This window comes from Hyperoodon ampullatus (assembly GCF_949752795.1).
Source record: "Hyperoodon ampullatus genome assembly, chromosome: 4".
Classification (NCBI taxonomy): Eukaryota; Metazoa; Chordata; class Mammalia; order Artiodactyla; family Ziphiidae; genus Hyperoodon; species Hyperoodon ampullatus.
In genome coordinates this window covers 29,036,094-29,055,788 of record NC_136917.1, presented here as the reverse complement: position 1 = coordinate 29,055,788, position 19,695 = coordinate 29,036,094, and the positions used below count along the sequence as shown (strand labels likewise).

General features: G+C 55.2%; 1 protein-coding gene across 1 annotated transcript; it reads left to right on the top strand.

Annotated features, from left to right (window-relative positions):
- Nucleotides 1-1,187: 1,187 nt before the first annotated feature.
- On the top strand, nt 1,188-9,915 carry TINCR (TINCR ubiquitin domain containing). Its single transcript, XM_079702102.1, has 3 exons — nt 1,188-1,470; nt 4,050-4,162; nt 8,874-9,915. The coding sequence occupies exons 1-2, from the start codon at nt 1,211-1,213 to the stop codon at nt 4,051-4,053; spliced, it is 264 nt and encodes an 87-aa protein (XP_079558228.1). The 5' UTR covers nt 1,188-1,210; the 3' UTR covers nt 4,054-4,162; nt 8,874-9,915.
- Nucleotides 9,916-19,695: the final 9,780 nt, after the last annotated feature.

The window sequence follows — 19,695 nt, the reverse complement described above, 5'->3', positions numbered from 1 at the left end:
GGGGAGGACAGCATGGAAGCCTCCCCTGACTGTCACTGGCCACAAGCCTTGACTCTTGCTTCTCCCCACTGGGCACACAGTGAACTATATAGTTGGTGATCATGGGCAGGAACCTCCTTGGTGGGAGTGTTGAACTCCTACTCATCTGTCAAAGCCCCAGGGCTCCAATGCCTACTCATCTGGAAAGCCATCTCCCCCTACTGGCCTTTCCCAGCCTGGGGTCTCTCCTACTACTCAAACCCTGACCACATGGGACTGGGAGTGTCTGTGTCCAGCTCTGTGTGCTTCACCCTCAACTGGGTGATCCTTGAGGGCAGAGCCCTAGGCTGGGATTTCTCTGGTGTCCAGCATCGCCCAGCCCAGCCTGGACACAGAATAAGTACTGGTTGAATATGTCTTGAAGGAAATAAGGGAGTAAATGAGAGTCAAATATGTGAGTGACAAATACAAACCTCAGACACTTCCTTCCAGGGATCCCACCTCCCTCGGGATAAAAGCCCAGGTCCTCCCCGTGGCCCACAAGGTCCTGCATGACCTGCCCCATCCCCTCCCTGACCCCCCTCCTCCCTGTCTCCCCCTCGCTCACTCTGCTCCAGCTACACAGGCCTCCTCGCTGTTCCTCCAACAAGCAGGCTCCGTCCTGCCCCAGGACCTTTGCACAGGCTGTTCCCATCTCAGCCTGCAGTAAGTACTCTTGATCATGACTCTTTGCGTGGTTGGCTCATTCCTCCTTCAGATCTCCATTCAAATGCCACCTCCGCAGAGAGGCCTCCCTTGACCTTGATCCCTAAAATAGCCGGCCAGTCTCGAGCTCTCTTCCTCTTCTGGTCCCTCCCTGGCACTTCCCATGATCGGATGCACTGTGCATTTACATATTTATCTTTATGATGCAGCTCCTTTTCGTGCGTTTCGTCCCGGGTCACCCGGGGCGCCTTCATCCGCCTGGCTCGCAGTAGGCACTTAATAGAGGTCGACGTAAACTAAGGGGCGTCTGCGGGTGGGGGCTAGGGGCCCGCGGGTCCACCCGCCGCGCCCCGCCCTCGTGGGGCCTCCAGTCTGCGAGCTGGGCGTGCCCGGGCAGGCTGGGCGCGGGCGCGGGCGCGGGCGCGGCGGGAGCGGGCGGCCGGGCCGGTTGGGCGGGTGCGGAGGGCGCGCGGGGCCCGGGCCGGGTCCGAGGGCCCGGGCCGGGTCCGAGTGTCCGGCAGGGGCCATGGAGGGGCTGCGGCGGGGCCTGTCGCGCTGGAAGCGCTACCACATCCAGGTGCACCTAGCGGACGAGGCGCTGCTGCTGCCGCTCACGGTGCGGCCGCGGGACACGCTCAGCGACCTGCGCGCCCAGCTCGTGGGCCAGGGCGTGAGCTCCTGGAAGCGCACCTTCTACTACAACGCGCGGCGGCTGGACGACCACCAGACGGTGCGCGACGTGCACCTGCAGGACGGCTCGGTGCTGCTGCTCGTCAGCGACCCCAGGTGGCCGGGGGCGGGGACTGGGGGGCGACCTGGGATCGGGGGCCTGGGGTGGGGGGGGATAGGGAGCCCTGGCTGGGGTCCCCGGTGAGGGGTGAGTCAGGGCTGGGGGGAGACGGCGGGGCACAGGAGGGCTTGGCTGGCGTCCCCGGTGGGGTGGGAGGTGGGTCAGGATGGGCGGGGCCTGGAGGGCACAGGAGGGCCTGGCTGGGGTCCTGGATAGGGAATGCGGGGGCGGGGGGGGGGAAGACGGCAGGGCACAGGAGTGCCTGGCTGGCGTCCCTGGTGGGGTGGGAAGTGGGTCAGGGCTGGGCGGAGGCCAGGAGGGCCTAGCTGGGGTCAGGGTGGAGTGCGTGGGATGGTTGCGGAAGGGTGGACTGGGGATCCTTCTCGTCCTTGTGGACTCATTGGAGAGAGCCCGGCACTGAGAAAGGCCAGGAGCTTGGCTCGATTCCCCCTGCAGGCTTTCTTCCTTTCTCTCGCTCTGTCTGCCTCTCTCCAGCCTCGCCGGTCTTTCTCACGATCTCTCTCTGTCTCCTGTCTCTCCCTCTCTCTGTGACACTGTCCCTGTTTATCTCCTTTCCTTTCCTTCTTTCTGTCTCTGTCTCTCTATAGCTCTCTCTCTGCATCTCTGTCCATTTCTGTCTCTGCTGTTTTTCTCTGTGTGTGTCTCTCTCTTCCTTTTCTGTTCATCCATCTCCCCCACTACCCCTGCCTTCCACACAATCCCATCCTGACCCTTGCTGTCCACACTCTGACCTGGCCGTCTGGGGTATCCAAAGAGGTCCCCTGGCCAAGGTGACCCGAGAGGAGTGGGTCTCCCAACCCAAGGAGGGGTCTGCAGAGAAGGGCAGCTGGGCTGTGGGAACAGCACATGTAGAGCCCTGAGGCAGCTTTGGGAAATGGTGGAGGCTGGTGCTTGGCAAGATTGGCAGTGAGATGGTGGAGATGGGCAGGGGCTGGTCCCAGAGCCTGGGATGGAGGCGCTGGGTGGGGGAGGGACTGGAGCTGTCTCTGTAACCCTGGAGTTTATGGGGGTCATGCTCTCTGGGCCCCTAGAGGCTTGGTCCACCAAGTCTGGGTGACATTTTGAGAGCAGGAGCCTCAGATGCCAGTCCTGGAGGCTCAAGATGTGGTGGGAGGGCCTGCCTCTCCAGGCCCTCTCGAGGGAGGGTCTCACTTGGGGGTGGGAGAGGGTGTTCCTGGCAGTGGCCAAACAAAGCCTAGCAGCTGGACGATCCACAGACGTCTACACAGTCAATATTCAATATACAATATGCATTTATTGGGTGCCTACTGTGTGCCGGGTCATGTGCTGGGCAGCACTGGAACCCAGCAGGGACCCAGAGAGACCAGGCCTGCCTTCACGGAGCCCACAGTCAGTCCAGTGAGAGAGACAGACAAGGAACCAAATAAACATATGTTTGAATGTCAGGTTGTAATAAGTGCTGTGGAAAGATGCAGGAAGGTTGAGAGTGATGGAGGTGTTGCTACCCTATCAACAGTGGCCAGGGGAGGTCTGTCGGAGAAGGTGACATTTCACAGTACAATGTGAAGGAGCTGATTAAACAAAGAGAACAAGAGTGGGCAGGACGGTATTCCAGGAAGAGGAAACAAAGTGTGCAAAGGCCCTGGGGCAGAACCATGCCTGGCGTGTTGGAGGAACAGTGAAGAGGCCTGTGTGTCTGGAGCAGAGTGAGCGAGGGGGAGGGAGGGAGGAGGGGAGGGCAGGGAGGGGACAGGGAAGGTCGTGCAGGGCCTTGTGGGCCGTGGGGAAGACTTGGGCTTTTACCCTCAGGGAGGTGAGAGCCCTGGAGCGCTGTGGGCAGAGGAGGGGCAGGACCTGACTCAGGTACTCACAGGTGCCCTCTGGCTGATACAGGGAAGACAGACTGTGGAGGGGGCGGGGAGGGCTAGGGGTGGGGATCGGGGAACCAGGGTGGAGGTCTAGTGATGGTGAGTGATGGTGGAGGCTGAACTAGGATAGAGTCAGCTCGCTGTTCCTCCTACTCTCTAGGCATGGTCCTACCTCAGGGCCTTTGCACTGCTGTTCCCTCCTCCTGCAATGCTTTCCACCTCCCTTCCTCAGCTCCTTCAGGCTTTTGTTCAGATCCTACCTCCTCAGTGTAATCTTCCCTGACCACCTGTTTAAAATGGCATCCCACCAACACCATACCCTACCCCTGCTTTATCTTTCTCTATACTTCCTTGATTATTTTTACTAATATTTTACTAATTTTTTTTTTGCCCCATCTCCCCCACTAGACTGTAAGCTCTGTGAGGGCATTGTTGTCCATCCTATTCACTGCTGTTTCCCAGTTCAGTGCCTGGCACATAGTAGGTGCTCAGTAAATGTTCACTGAATGTATGATCTCTGGAGGTGAAGAAGGGGATGCTCAGAACATTTTCTTGGGACTCTAGTGTTTCCTGGAAGCAAGAGAGAGGGTCTCGTGGGTGGAGGCGAGTCTGGGCAGACGCAGCAAGATGCATTGGCTGGACACCGAGTGGACCAGGAGGCCTTAAGTGCCAAGGTGAGGGCTGCATGGGCCTGCAACCTGTATCTTTCTGTCCCCCTCCTGCAGGTAATCTGTGTTGGAGGACGTGGAGTCATGACCGAGGGGACCAGAGGTGCTGGCTGAAGAAGCAGGCTGGGGGTGGTGGGGGACATCTCCCAGGAGCCTTGACCTCACTCTGGGTAAGTCACTCCGGTATTTGGGACACAGAAGGGACCTTAGAGATTGTGGAGACCACAGACGGGTAAACTGAGGCTCAGAGAGGAGAAGAGAGTCATCTCTGATGACCATCACCCTTCTCTACACCCATATGCTTCTGGCCCCTGGGGCAGGGTCACTGGCCTTACCTTCTCACCTTTGAACTAACACAGGGGCCTGAGTAATGCTGCCCTGAATTGCTGTGTGCCCTTGGGCAGATTGCTTCTCCTCTCTGGGCTCTGTTACTCCTCTTCCTTAACAATCAAAGAGTGGGCTTTTGTTGGCAGGTTTGGTTTAATTGCACTCTTTGCCTGCAATTCCTGCGACTGCCACCAGGTGGCTTCAAGTGCCAAGCTCCCCACAGGCTAAGGGCTATCCCTGCCCCTCCTGGAGGGCACCAGGGCCATCTCAAAGGAGGAGCTGGCTGCAGGTGTTTCTGTCCATGGGGCTGTTAGGGAAAAAGGAAGAAGGAAAAGTGGCCAGAGAGCTGGTGTTTCACCCTGTGAGGGGGCCTGGATTGAAATTGTCTTATCCCCTCCCTCCTGCTGTTCCAAGGTTCTGGGCTTCCAGCATAGATGGTGAAACACTGGCCTGCCCAGCTGCTGCCCACTGCCTGGGACATTCCTGATGGAACCCCAGTCCCTGACACTGACCTAGGATGTTGCTACTCCGGGCCAGCCAGCCTTCCAGCTGTGCTGTGTGATCCTGAGGAGGTGGCTCCCGCCTTGGGGCTTCAAGTGCCCAGTCTGCAGTGGGAACCACATGCCATCTTGGGAGGCAGCCAGAGGAGGTCACATGAAGAAAAGCACAGAGGGGAGAGGAGCTTGGGGGCGGGCATCACCCCCACCTGCCTGGTACATTCTCTCTGCCACGCCTCTACCCAAGCTGTGCCCCCAGCCTGAAGCACCTTTCACACCCCTCTCTGCAGCTCCAGTCCACCCAGCATTCCAGCCTCCTCCAGGAAGTCTTCTCAGATTCCCTCCTCCCCAGCCAGTGAGCACCTTGTCCTCTTTTGGGCCCCCTCAAGCCTCCTCTACCGTGAACAGCTTTGGCTGGGGGCAGGGGGTGTGTGGCCAGACACTCATGAAATCTCAAATGACTAAAGGTAGAGACTGGACGACCCCAGCCCTCTCCCAGCGCTCCAGTGTCACACTGCACCCCTCCCCAAAACCCAAACCCCTCCCCACGTTGCACCTGTGTCCACCCCCGTGGCAGTGTCCTTCCTGTTCAATCCCACTGCTTTGCCCCCTGCACGGGGTCTCCTGGTTGTGTCTGAAGGGCTCTGGTTAAGTGGGCAGGGATTTGGGGGGGGGGCGGTGGCTGTGCCTGGCAGAGCACTGAGACATTGACGGTAATCATGGGGGTACTCTGGGCTATTCCAGGCAGTGTGTTGTAGGACTTCTGGGTATAAGACCCTCTGAGTAGGGAATTCCATGGCGGTCCAGAGGTTAGGACCCTGCACTTCCACTGCTGGAGTTCGATCCTTGGTTGGGGAATTAAGATTCTGCGTGGCGCAGCCAAAAAAAAAAGTAGAACGTTGGGACTCAGTTGGATCTCTGATCTGCGGCCATGAGGCGTCCGGTCCGCCGTGCAGACCCCCTCGGGCTGGGGGGATGCTGGCACGCGGGCCCTCGAGGGCCGCGTTCACGCTCTGGGTGCTGGCATCACAGGGCAGAGGCTCGGGAGCCTGGGAAGACATAATGTTTTAATTAAGAGTCGTGTTGCCCGCAGGGCCCAGAGCAGGGACGGGTGGATAATAAATCGTGGCCATGGGGAAAGTAGTGCTTAGATGTGCGTTTGTCCATCAGGGGATGGGGACGGCCCCAGGCCTGCGGGGCTTTTCTCACTTCCCCTTGGAAGAGCCTCTCTGGGGCCGGCATCACTCCTCCTGGGGCCAGGCAGCCCAGGCCCCTGCTCCTGCCTGGTTTTGGCCTCGGTGGGTCACGCAAACACTGGGGGACCTGCCCCCCAGGGCCCAGCAGGAAAGTGGGGCTTTTAATAGCCACCCCAGCTCCATTCCTTGGCTCCCACTACATGCCAGGGTCTGTGCCACGTCCTTGTCTGGCCTCCACTTACTCTAGTCTGTGAAGTGTGAGGCTCGGTGGTGGTGGTGATGATTATGGCCCATTTTACAGATGGGGCATCCAAGGTCACCCTGCCCCCTCTAGTCTGCTGCCCTGGCAACCCTTGAACTGAGGGGTCCCCAACCCATGAGCAGGTCCCTGATAGAGGAAGGGGGAGGGTTTCCCGCATCTTGGCTGAGGTGAGGGTGGGAGAAAGCATTTTCAGGCCTTTTTGACATTTAACAAACAGTATGCAAATCACATGCAAATCGCACGCAAATCATCACCCATTTCTTAAGCCTCAACAGCTTCGGTGTGTTCTGAAATAATAATGTTGGACCTGTCCCTTGGTATTGGCTTGGAGGAGGGGTGCAAAGTTTTTCCCTTCCTCCCTTCATTCCCCTTCCCTTCTGTTTTCTTTCCTTCCTCCCTCCCTTTCTTTCCTCCTCCCTTCCTTTCTTCCTGTTATCTCTTTGCTCCCTTCACATTGTTTTTTGGAGGCCTCCCAGTCCCAAGATGAATACAAACAGCAAAAGTGGCTTCCAGCGTTCCCATTTTCCAGATGGGGAAACTGAGGCACTGAGAGGCACAAGCCTGGACTGAGATCCCAGAGCCACATTGTGGAAGGCATCCACCACCAAGTGTCATCATGGACCAAAGTGGACAGTACCTGTGACCCAAGGAGGAGAGATGATAGTGGCTGGAGCAGGCCTAACAGGGCTTGGAGGAGCCAAGGGGAACTGTCCTTGGGTTTCTTGGCCTAGAATGGCAGGCTGCCAGGCTTGGATCTGGAGAAATCTGACACTGAGTGACCTTACTCCTGAAGTCCTTCTTTGTCTTGCTACTCCATCATCATGTTCCTTGAATTTGGGCCACAGTCTCTGCTCAGTTTGCATGGCCCTACCTTTTCTGTTTGCAAACTCCTATTCATCCTTCCAAGCCCCAGCTCCAGTGCCCCCTTCTTCATGCAGTCATTTCTGATCCTCCAGAAGAGCTTCCATTTCCCTCTGGGCTTCTGTTGCCCCAGATCTCTCTCTCTCTCTCTCTCTCTCTGGTCCAACCCTGAACCTTTTGGAGAGAGCAGCATTACTAGCCACTCTGGCTTGCTTCCAGCACTTGTCTGATTATCACACACCTCCAGACTTCCGTATTCTCTGCCCAGAATGTCCTTTTGGGCCTTTTCACCTGGAATAGTCCTACATTTTCAAGATCCTGGCACTAATACCCCACCTCCATGTGGGCTCAACAGCTCTCTCCCAGTCGGCCTCTGGGTCCTGCAGCCTCCATCCCTTCATCCCTGACCCACAGGACGGGGAGGTCTGTGTGTCCTCCCAGTCTTAGGAGTTGCCTCTGGGGCCCCAGGATCACCTAGGCTGGGATTACAGGGTGATCCTGTAGTATAGTACAAATTCGGTACAGAGGGACTGAATTTGAGTAGATACGGAATAAAAGACTGTTTGGAAACAACGCCAAGTTCAAACTCCCTCACTTAGCCTTGGGCTTCACTCTCCATAGACAGTTCAGTCCTAAGCACATCCTTCGCCCTTCCCTCTCGTTCACCTCCAGAACTCTGCACAAGCCATTCCCTCTGCCAGGAATGGTTTTCCCTTGACTCCTATTCTGGGTGACCCCAAGCTAGGCCCCTCCCATCTCTGCGCTGTGAAAATGGGGAAGTCCAGTCCCCTCAGGGCCTCTCAGGCTCCTGGCTCCACCCCAGGAGCAAGTCCGGGCTGCAAGGAGTTTCGGGTGAGACCTGGCAGCCACCATCTCTCCCTGGGGCCCGTGGTGTCCCGGGGAGGGGCCACCTCCTGCCTTGGCTGCCCACTCACTTTGTGCTCCCAGAAGTTCAAGGGGAATTTTCCTGGGTGGCAAGTAAATCCAGGTGGTTCCCAGAGGAGGCATCTATAGCTCAGCCAGAAACTGGAAGCACCTGGACTTTCTGCTTTAGTTCTGTTGTGCCCACCACCCCCTCCTCTCTCTCTCTCTCTGTGTGACTCCAGGCCAGATTCTGGCATTCTCTAACTCTGCCCATTAGTTCAACGGGCATTTATCAAGTGAGCTCTGTGTGCCCAGCCCTGTGCTGGCTGCTGGAGATACCAAGACAGACTTTGCTTCGGCTGCTGGCGATACCAAGACAGACTTTGCTTCGGCTGCTGTAGACAGTGGGGCAGGTTGTTCACTGCACAAAAACATCCAGCTGGGGTGAGAGGGCCTCAGGAAGGGAAATCTTTTCATAATTCACACAAAGTCTCCTATACAGGTTAGTGGTGGTCTTGACCCTGATGCCTCCCCCACCCCCTGTGTCTCCATCTGTCTCTGTGTCTCATTCAATCTCTTCTCTATGTATCTGCCCCCATTTGTCACTCTTTCTCTCTGTGTCTCTTCATCTCTGCTCTCCACTCTCTCTATCTGAGCCTCTCTGTCTGTCTCCATCTCTGTCTCTGTCTCCTTCCATGTCTCTGGCAGTTTATTTCTGTCTCTCTCTCTCCATACCCCTGTATCTGTCTCTCATATCCCCTCTCAAAAGGGACATCCTTTCCCCCTGATGCTCTGAGCATGACCTCTGGGTGTTTCCAACAGTTGCTGGGTCCATGCATTCTATAGTCACTGATGAAGCACCTCCAATTTGCAGGGCACTGAGGACACCCAGCTGTTGGCCCTCATGGAGCTTGAGGTCCAGCAGAAGAGACAGAAGCTGCAGGGTGGGGCGCTGCTCCTTGGATCCTGGAAACCCCTCCTCTGGGCTCGGCCCACACTCTTCTGAATGACCTTGGGTGGTCCTTGTCCCTCTCTGGGCCTCAGTTTCCCCACCTACCCAAGGAGGGAGGTGTTTAAGGTGGCTGGGCCAGAAGCTGCTTGCAAGGCCTAGGCTGTTTGTTGGTAGAGAAATCCTGGCTCATCCCCACACCCAAATGGGTTTGAAAGAATCCTCCGAGGGGAAAACAGTTGTAAGAAAAAAGAAAAAAAATCAGAGTCGGGCTTCCCTGGTGGCGCAGTGGTTAAGAATCTGCCTGCCAATTCAGGGCACACAGGTTCGAGCCCTGGTCCGGGAAGATCCCACATGCCGTGGAGCAACGAAACCCGTGCGCCACAACTACTGAGCCTGCGCTCTGGAGCCCACGTGCCACAACTACTGAAGCCTGTGCGCCTAGAGCCCATGCTCCGCAACAAGAGAAGCCACCGCAATGAGAAGCCCGCACACCGCAACGAAGAGTAGCCCCCACTCGCCGCAATTAGAGAAAGCACACGTGCAGCAACGAAGACCCAATGCAGCCAAAAAAAAAAAAAAAAAAAATTGGAGTCGCCTGCCCAGGCGGCTGTCTGACTCACCTTGGGTGGAAGCAGCCTCACTGCCATCCCCCAGGTCATCAGAGAAACTTCCTGCCTCTTCCCCTGATGGCCCCTGGCTATCCACTGAAGGCTGCTGGCCTCACCATGATGGCTCTAGGCCTGGCACTGACCTCACACTTGTGCTCTGAGCTCCAGACCCACTTAACCCCTTGCCGGGCCCCAAGTGGGAGAAACTCTTTCCAGCCATAGGGCCTTTGCATGCGCTGTGTCTAAATTTGGAGGACCCTCTCCCCACCCCTTATCTTTCATCCTCCGATTTGCAGGTTCAGTGTCACTTCCTTGGGGAGGCTCTAAACAAGCACGTTCCCTCGGTCTTGCATTCACACAGTATCCTGTTTTATTCCTTTGTAGCATTAATTATTTATATTATTATTCATTCAATGTATTATTTTCCCCACTAGCCTCTGGGCACCGTGAAGGCTGGGGTGAGGTCTGGTCTGATCACTGATGGATCGCACAGCATTTAATAACCCAGAGTAAGGGAGTGGGAGCCAAGGACTCCCTCCCTCCCAGACTCCCTCAGGGTCCCCCGCCCCAGTTTTTGTCACCACTGTGTCCAGCTCCAGGTGGCCACGGGGCACAGAGCCTCGGGATTGGGATTCCAGGCACTCTGGCTCCTGCCGCTTTGATAAATGGGGGAAATTCAGAATTAATTATTGACTGCTGCGCCGAGCTGGCCTGATCTGGACAGATAAAGAGTGTCCTCACCGCCACGTCTGCCCAGCACTTCTCAGGAGTTTATTAGAGGTTGGGAGGCAGCTGGCTGAGGGGAGAAGCCCAGAAGGCACTGGAGCCAGATGGAGCTGAGTTCAAAGCCTGGCTCTGCTGGGCCACTTTGGAAGGCCACAGCCTTCCATGGATCTCATTGCCCTCGGGGGCAGGTCGCGCAGGACCTTGTGGGCGGAGGGGAGGACTTGGGCTTTTACCACGAGGTATGTGGGAGCCCGGGAGGGCTGTGGGCAGAGGAGGGGCGGGGCCTGACTCAGGCGCTCACGGGTGCTCTCTGGTGGCCTCTTCTTGGAGGGCAGGCTGTGGGGGGGGTGAGTTTGGGAGCCAGGGGACCAAAGGTGGAGGCGACTGCGCTGGTCCAGGTGAGTGATGATGGGGGAAGAGAGTTCCAGGCAGAGGGAACATCCAGTGCAAAGGCCCTGAGGCAGGGTCGTGCCTGGCGTGTTGGAGGAACAGTGAGGAGGCCCATGTGTCTGGAGCAGAGTGAGGGGGTGGGGAGAGGGAGGAGGAGAGGGCAGGGAGGGGATAGGGGCAGGTTGTGCAAGACCTTGTGGGGAGGACATGGGCTTTTCCTCCTAGACGGATGGAATGTGGTGGGTTTTTGCAAGAGCGAAAGCTCTGAGGGGAAGGCTGCTCGCACTGTCTCTGGATCCCAGACAGGCGATGACCCCACCCAGGAGTCAGGGGTTTGAATCATGTCTCTGCCTACCCTTAGCTGAGTGAACTGAGGCTAATGACTTGCCCTTCTGGGCCTCAGTTTCTCATCTGTAAAATCGGTGCACTAGTAGACCACTCTGTCACAGCAGTGAGCCTCACCTGAGCTCAGGATGGGTAGGAGCTGCTGGCTCCATGCAACAGTCACGATTGGGATTAGGGTGAAGAGAGCAAGGCGCTGGCCTTCGCACAAAATATAGGAGGCTTGGAGGAAGGTGGTCAGAAGATACAAACTTCCGGTTATAAGAAAAATAAGTACCAGGGATGTAACGTACATGATGACTGCAGCTAACACTGCTGTAGGATATATAGGAAAGCTGTTAAGAGAGTAAAAGCTAGAACTTCCCTAGAGGACCAGTGGTTAAGACTCTGTGCTTCCACTGGAGGGGGCCTGGGTTCGATTCCTGGTCAGGGAACTAAGATCCCATAAGCTGTGTGGCACGGTTGGAAAAAAAAAAAGTAAATCCTAGAATCCTAAAAAAGAGTAAATCCTAAAAAAGAGTAAATGCTAGAAGAGTTCTCATCACAAGGAGAAAAAATGTTTCCCCTTTATTCTCTTCTTTTGATTGTATCTATATGAGAAGATGGATGTGAGCTGAACCTATTGCAATAATCCTTTCACAGTATGTGTAAATCAAACCATCATGGCCTTAAACTTATTCATGGATGTATGTCAATTATTTCTCAGTAAAACTGGGGGAGAAAAAACCTTTGGAGGCACTGCCAAATTCAGTCATTCGGATAAATACTATTTTAATGCAACATTTGAAAAAACTCACAATGAATGCAAAAACATCTGCAATGAACAAAGTAAGTGTTAAATATTGACAGGCTCTGACCCCAGCACTGGCTCCACCCTGCCACCCTCGCCTCACCCTATTCCAGGCGCTGCTGCACCTGGGAGGCCGTTCCCCCTGCCCAGCCTCCCCTCCCTGCAGTAAAGGCCTCTGATTAAACCTTCATTCCAGATAATTAAGCTCAGGGATCTGGGGGCCTAGCAGTGATGCAGGAGGGAGGCCCTGGTGGGGGTGGGCCAAGCTGGGCCTCCCCCCCGGGGAGAGGGAAGGCAGGGAGGGAGGTCACTGAGTGACTGGAGCGGAAGCCCGAACTTAATTAGCCCCTCAGGATTAATTACTAGGCCCAAGAACAGGCTGAGAAATCTATTACCTGAGTGGCTCCCGGCTCCAGGCTTCCCTCATTCTCTCCATCATTTTCCTCTAAACCTCCTCCTCATTCTTTTCCAACAAAATATATTTATTTAAAAAAATGCAACTTTATATCCTACCATGAAAACCCAGATACATATTTTCTGCGCAGAGTAGATGGTATATAAATTTGGGGAGCTATACACTGAAGTAAATATATAACTTAAAAAATGATCTACGTGGTTCTGTTTGGAACCATGGCAACAGCTGTGAGCAATGAGTATGTGCTGAGCGTTTACACACTCTTCTTAGCTCATCTTCTCACAACATCTCTGGGGGGGTGCAAGCTATCAGCACCCCCATTTTTCAAGAGCTTTCTGACACTAGGATCTGTGCTCTGGGACCCCACAGAATAACCCAGAGTGGGTTCTGACTTGAGATTTTGTCCTGCAAAGCCCCGACAGGCTGTTCTGTGAGCCACTTTGGGTTCCAGTTGAGCCCAGATCTTGTTACTTTTTGCTTTCTGCCTCCAAACATTTACCTTGGCTGCTCCCTCCCACCAGAAATGCCCCTCCTTCATGTCCCTCCTTCGTATGTGTGAATCCGCCTCAGTTTTCAAAACTCAGGGGCACATGTCTGCAGGAGGTTTTCTTTGTGAACCCCTAACTTGAGGCTTCACCCACCCACCCCACCACAGGCTCCCCCCACAGTCTCCTCCCCAGCCTGATTGCTCAGGCTGGAAGGTCTCTGTGTCTCCCAGCTTGGGGGCCTCTCCAGCGCTGGCTCTTTGGATCCTGCATAGCCCAGCTCAGGTAGGATATCCGTCACGGGGGGACACTCATGGGCTCTTTGGTTTCTCCTCTCACCTCCAAGCACTAGTATTATCCTCCCATTTTACAGGGGAGGAAACTGAGGCTGGGAGAGAGCCAGTGACCTGAGTCACACAGCAGGGAGGGGACAAACTCCAATGCTCTGTCATGAACAGCTTCCTGTGTCCACTGCCCCACACTGTGCAGATGGGAAACGGAGTCACCAAGGGGCAAACTGGGCTTGCTGAGGTCATATAGCTGGTCCTGGCGGTGGAGCTGGGGATGGGCCCCTCATCAAAATGGAAGATGAATCTGGATGGAAGGTGGGAAGGGCAAGATCATGGCAGTGCTGGTGGGGAAACCCATTCTGGGGTATTCCGTGGGGCCCCAGAGCACAGATTCTAGTGTCAGAAAGCTCTTGAAAAATGGGGGTGCTGATAGCTCACACCCCATCCCCCAAGAGCTATTGTGAGGAGGAGACGAGCTAAGAAGGGTATGTAAACACTCAGTATGTACTCAGTGCTCACAGCTGTTGCCATGGCCCAGGCAAAGGTGGGCAGGCTGCAATGAGAGGATGGAGGCGAGGGGGGTAGAGAGATGGGGGCACAGTGGGACTTCCCTGGCAGTCTAGTGGTTAAGACTCTGCACTTCCACTGCAGGGGGCATGGGTTCGATCCCTGGTCGGGGAACTAAGATCTGGCATGCCATGCGGTGAGGACAAAAAAAAAAAGAAAGAGAGAGAGAGATGGGGCACAGTGGGGGAGAGGGAGTGTGTGTCCTCAGACTGGGGACACCGAGGCTCCTGCCCCTTCTGTCTTGTCCCCATCACCCACTTCCCTTCCTGCTGTAGAAATACTTAAAGGAGCCCATGGCTTTTTGGCTGGCCTTTGGGGACATTTCACCATTTCCTGGGGTCCAGGGTCTAGGGAATTAATTTAACCGGTGCAAGGCTGAGGCTAGGAGAGGCGAACCCCAGAGTGAGAGCCTGACACCCATTCCCCTACCCCAAGGCGTCCTCTGGCCACCATAGGTCCATTATGCAGATGGGAAGACTGAGGTCCAGAGAGGAAGGAGCGGGCCTGAGTTCTCTCGATCTCATAAGGCTCGCATCCAGGTGCCTCTCCTCCCCTCCTTCCAGAGCTCTGCCCTGGGGAGCTTTTCATGCTCATGAAGACGTGAGTGGTTGATAGAAGTCTTAATGCTGGAAACTCAGGTGTGTTAGCAGGAAACTGGAGTAATGACTCCCCAGGAAGGCAACAATGCCAGGCGGCAGCTTTAATGATCCAGGCCTGACAGCTTCACCCCTTCAGCTGGGTCTCCTGAGCCTCCAGCCTTCTTGAGACCCAAGGGCCACCGCTGCCCTCAGGCTGGTGAGCACTCAGGACACACTCACGCAACTGCGGCTGACACCGCACACCCCGTGGACCACAGCCGGTGCTTGTGGGTGGTACGTGTCTCCCCCCACCCCCCAGCCTCACACAGCAGCCCAGGCCTCTGCCTGCTCCCTGGGAACAATTAGAGAGTCAGAGCGATGCTGTGGCCCAAGATGGGCCGGCCTCATGTTTAATTCATCTTGAGGCTAATTATAGCCAGGCTGGGGGAGGGGCGTGGTAACCTTGGCCTACCCTCCCAGCCCTTCCTGCCAGCCAGGGTGACCGGGGAAGGGTCGGGGGACGGGGGCTTGTGACCCGCTGTTGGCCCCAGCTCTAGGCAGCTGAGCCAGCCCTCCTGAACCTCCTGCTAGGGTGCATGCTCGGAGGAGGATGGAGGCGGTGCTCATGGCGGAAAGGCGGGCACGGGGCCTGGCAGGGCGGTGGGAAGCATGGGGATTCCAGCTCAGGGCAGCTGTGTGCAAGCATCAGGATGGTTCCTTCCCTCTGTCCTCCTTCAGTCCCACGGATCAGGACTGATACTACTATCTGGGTTGATACAGGCTGTTACATCACCTTCCAGGTGGGCCCACCAAAGCCTAAGGTCCAAGGACAGAGCCGGCTGGTACCTAATGATAGTGAATAATAATAACCCACACTGGGATCATGTGACATTCCGCACTGTTTGTAGCATTCTGCCCTCCATAAATTTTAGCCACATTCTTTGCCAGTGTCCTTGGGTGCTTACCATATGCCCGGAACAGTTCTGAGCAACGTGCATGATTGTCACCGGACGGAGATTAACACCGGACGGAGATTAACGCCTCACTCACCTCAGATGCAAAACTTGAGGGGGTGCCCACAGATGCAGCCAAAGAGGTAAATACCATTTTAAGTCATATTTTTTAAAATGTTTTTTTATTGTGGTAAAAATCACATAATATAAAACATATTATTTTAACCATATTTAACCATACAGTTCAGTGGCACTGAGTACATTCACATTGCTGTGCAACTCTCACCATCATCCATCTCCCGAGTTTTTCACTTTTCTAAACTGAAACTCTGTCCCCATTCAACTCTGTTCCCATTCTCCTCTCCCCAACACCTACCAATGTATCTTCTTTTTTTAAAAAAACTAATTAATTTATTTTTATTTTTGGCTGTGTTGGGTCTTCGTTGCTGCGTGCGGGCTTTCTCTAGTTGCGGAGAGTGGGGGCTACTCTTCGTTGTGGTGCACGGGCTCTAGGCACTTGGGCTTCAGTAGTTGTGGCTCATGGGCTCTAGAGTGCAGTCTCAGTAGTTGTAGTGCGTGGGTTCAGTTGTTCTGCGGCATGTGGGATCTTCCCGGACCAGGGCTTGAACCCATGTACCCTGCATTGGCAGGCAGATTCTTAACCACTGTGCCACCAGGGAAGCCCTACCAATGTACTTTCTGACTCTGTGAATTTGACTATTCTAGGTACCTTGTATAAGTGGAGTCAAATAGTATTTGTCTGCACCTACTGTATATTGGAATGCTTTTTTTTTTTTTTTTTTTTTTTTTGTGGTACGCGGGCCTGTCACTGCTGTGGCCTCTCCCGTTGTGGAGCACAGGCTCCAGATGCGCAGGCTCAGCAGCCATGGCTGACAGGCCCAGCTGCTCTGCGGCACGTGGGATCTTCCCGGACCGGGGCACGAACCCGTGTCCCCTGCATCGGCAGGCGGACTCTCAACCACTGTGCCACCAGGGAAGCCCTTGGAATGCATTTTTAAGGTTAAGTCATATTTTAAAGAATCCAAACTGGGACTTCCCTGTGGTCCAGTGGTAAAGAATCCGCCTTACAATGCAGGGGACGTGGGTTCGATCCCTGGTCAGGGAACTAAGATCCCACATGCCGTGGAGCACCTAGGCCCATGTACCACAGCTACAGAGCCCACGTGCCCTGGAGCCTGTGTGCCACAACTAGAGAAGAGAAAACCCACAAGCCACAGCTAGAGAGAAGCCCGTGCGCCACAACAAAAGATCCCACATGCCTCAGCGAAGGTCCCGCGTACTGCAACTAAGACCCAATGCAGCCAAAAATAAATTAAATAAATAATAAATAAATCTTTTTAAAAAAAAGAATTCAAACCAATGTAAAAAAAAATCCACATGGAACAAGACATCCAAATATTAAATACAGATGGATGGGACTCTGCACTGTATGTTCTGATCATCCTGACAACCCCTAGGAGGTGGGGACTGTGATGGGCAACACCTATTTTACAGATGGGGACACTGAAGCATGGAGAGGCCAGGCGGCATGCTCTTGTCCACTCTCCTGCTCCCCCACTTCGCCCCCCTGTCCTGGCCCAGGTCGGGGCTTTGTTCTCCCCTCCCCAGCTTGGACACCTCCCTCCTGACACCCAGCCAGTCCCCAACAACTTGTCTGAGCTACATGGCCCGAAATAGCTTTGGGTGTCAGTCGCTGGCAGGCTGCCCTGGGCCACATGCCCACAATCCTCCAAAAAATCTCTTCCCGGTGGGTGGGAGACACCTGGGCTCCAGGGCTCAGCATCCGACCACCTGCTGCCCCCGCCTGTGCCACAGTGTCCCCATTTGTCCCCTGGGGGAGTGAAGCCTCTCACCCCTGGCTTCCCATCCAGCAAGGTTGGTGGTGAAAACCAGGTCCCCCCACTGCTTGAGAAGCCACCATTCATGAAGCCTTCCTTGGGGGATAAGCATGACCCCCTCCACATTCCAGTTTAAATATATGTGCATTTCAACGAGTGGTTTAGCACTGGAATTCCAGAGCCAACTGGCCTGGGTTCAAATCCTGGCTCCACCCTGTGCATGCTGTGTAACCTTAGGCAGACCACTTAACCTCTCTGTAGCAACTGGCCCCATCTGCAAAAGGCAATCTACAAAATGCCTCTGCATTAAATACATAAAATGAATGCATGGAAAGCTTAGGGCAATGCTTGGCATACTGTAGGTGCTCAATGCGTTGCTGAAGGCACTGGGGCCAGGCGCTGAGCTTCAAGCTCCAGGCATCCCAGTCCCTGCAGTCATATGAGGGGGGACCCGTTTTAAAGATGAGAAGCCAAGGTTCCAAGATAAGTCTGAAGTCGCGCCTCGCACCGCTGGCTCAGCGGGGATTTGAACCTGGGGCTCAGCCTCCAGAGCCCGTGCTGACCCCCCTCACCCTCTAAGGCCCAGAGACGGGCAGAGGTGTCCCCGGGTCACACAGCGGCGGTGCGGGAGGGCAGGCAGCGCCCCTCCCGGCGGTGGCAGCGACAGCGTCCTGGGCCGCGGCTGGGGGCGGGCAGCGCAGTCCCGGATCTGGGACCGAGATCCCCGCTGCGGCGCTGTGCGTTTCCATGGCAGCCTGGCTGGAGCCGGCCAGAGCGATTAGGCGTCCAGAGGAGCCGCTGCTAAAAATAGCCCACGCAGCACCGGTTTCATTAGCGGCTGGGCTTTTGGCTGCCAGGTACCCCCTCCCGGCTCTCCTTCCTGCTCGAGTCCGGGCGTAGCGAGTCTGCGGGGGGGATGTGGTGGGGGAAGGGCAGCCGGTCCTGCATCCCTTCCGGCCTGGACCGGCCACCGTGCTTGGCCCCTCCTGGCCCTCCTTCCTGGGACCTTCGTCAAAGGCAAATCTGATTTCACTCCTCCCCTGTTCTAAATCCTTCTTTGGCTCCCCATTGCCCTTGGCCTGAAGTCCCCAGCCTTTCACCCCCATTGCCTCCCTGACTTCATCTCCCCCTGCCCTGGATGCTCCCAGGGACTCAAACCCACCACACCCTGACTCTGAGCCTTTGTTTCCGCTGTTTTCTTCATGTGGGTCACCCTGCCTTCCCCTCTTCATCTTTCAGATCTCAGCTTACACATCACCTCCTCCAGGAAGCCTGAGGCTCCAGCCCAGCTCAGGGGCCTCTTCTGGACTCCTCCATCACAGCTCTGACACTAACCTGAGTGCTGAGAGGGAGAGGATGAGCGTGTTTTGGTCCCGGTATCTGAAATAGGACCTGGCACACAGCAGTTGCCCGATAAGTGTTTGTGGAATAAATAGGGGAATGAGATTAGCCAGCTCTGATACAGGCCTTTCCTAGGTGAACAACTCAGTGGGTTCCCACTGTCCTCTCTTCCCAGGCCAGAAGGTCAGTGGTCCATCCTCTCTCAACCAGGTTCACTCTTCTGTTTCCTTTGGACAGGATATCCAGGCTGTGTGACCCAGCCAGGTCACTCACCCTCTCTGGTCTCCTTTTGCCTTACAAAATTGCCATACACATGGGACTTAGAGGTCAAAAGCTCTGGTGGAGTTGCCATAATTTGGAAGAGAGAGGGAGATAGAAGGTGAGGTGGATGTGGGGGAAGATGGACATCCATGAAAATATCTTGGAATAAAACTAAGTCTATTGGAGAGCCAGTGGACAGCCTCAGATGGGCAGGATTTCCAGAGCCAAGAAAGACAGTTTTCAGGCTGGCCACAAGGTGGCTCATTTGTTATGGCACAGCTTGGTTGTAGCAAGAGCAGGGAGGCCAAGAGCAGAGTCAGAGGGAAATCTGGAGGAGGAGGGGGAGTGAAGGGCAATTTGCAGCAGAGGAGTGTTAGCAGAGAAGAGAGGAAGTCTGGGGAATGCAATGTGGGTAGTGACAGTGCTCAAAGCTTTTGATTATTTGAGATCTATGGAACCATGACTAGGACTTAAAAGAGGAAGCCATGGCTTAAACGATGCCTGTCCTCACAGTCTGGGCATCAGCCCAGGTTGCAGTGGTGGCTCCACAATCACTAGGGATCCGGGCTTCTATTGGTGTTCTATCTCCTCAGCCAAACTTCCATCTTTTGGAACATAATGGCTGCTCTAGCCCTTGCCATCACAGCCACCTTCCAGATGAGGGCAGAGGGGGAAGGGGAGAAGGGGTAGAGGAGGGCCTATCCTTGTCTTCTGAGGTTATGACCTGGAAGTTACATGCATCATTTATGCTCACATCCTATTGTCCATCACATAATCAGATGGTCACATTGAGCTTCAAGGGCAGCTGGGAAATGTAGTCTTTACCTGGGCAGGTTCTGTTTCTAAAGGAGAAAGTAGAGCATGAAATTTGGGGACCAGCCCATAACCTCTGCCACCAAATGGGTTGGGAAGAAGGAGTGAACATTTGTCACTGTTGAGGCAACCCTAGCAGGGAGATGCCCTTTGGACAAGGAGACCTTCAGGACCTGCCCCCTTTCCCTCCCTGCCCTCACCTCCTCCCTCTGTCCCCCTCGCTTACTGTGCTCCAGACACACAGATCTCACTGTTCCTCCAACATGCCAGGCACAGTCCTGCCCCAGGGCCTTTGCACGTGCTGTTCCCGCTGCTTGGAATGCTCT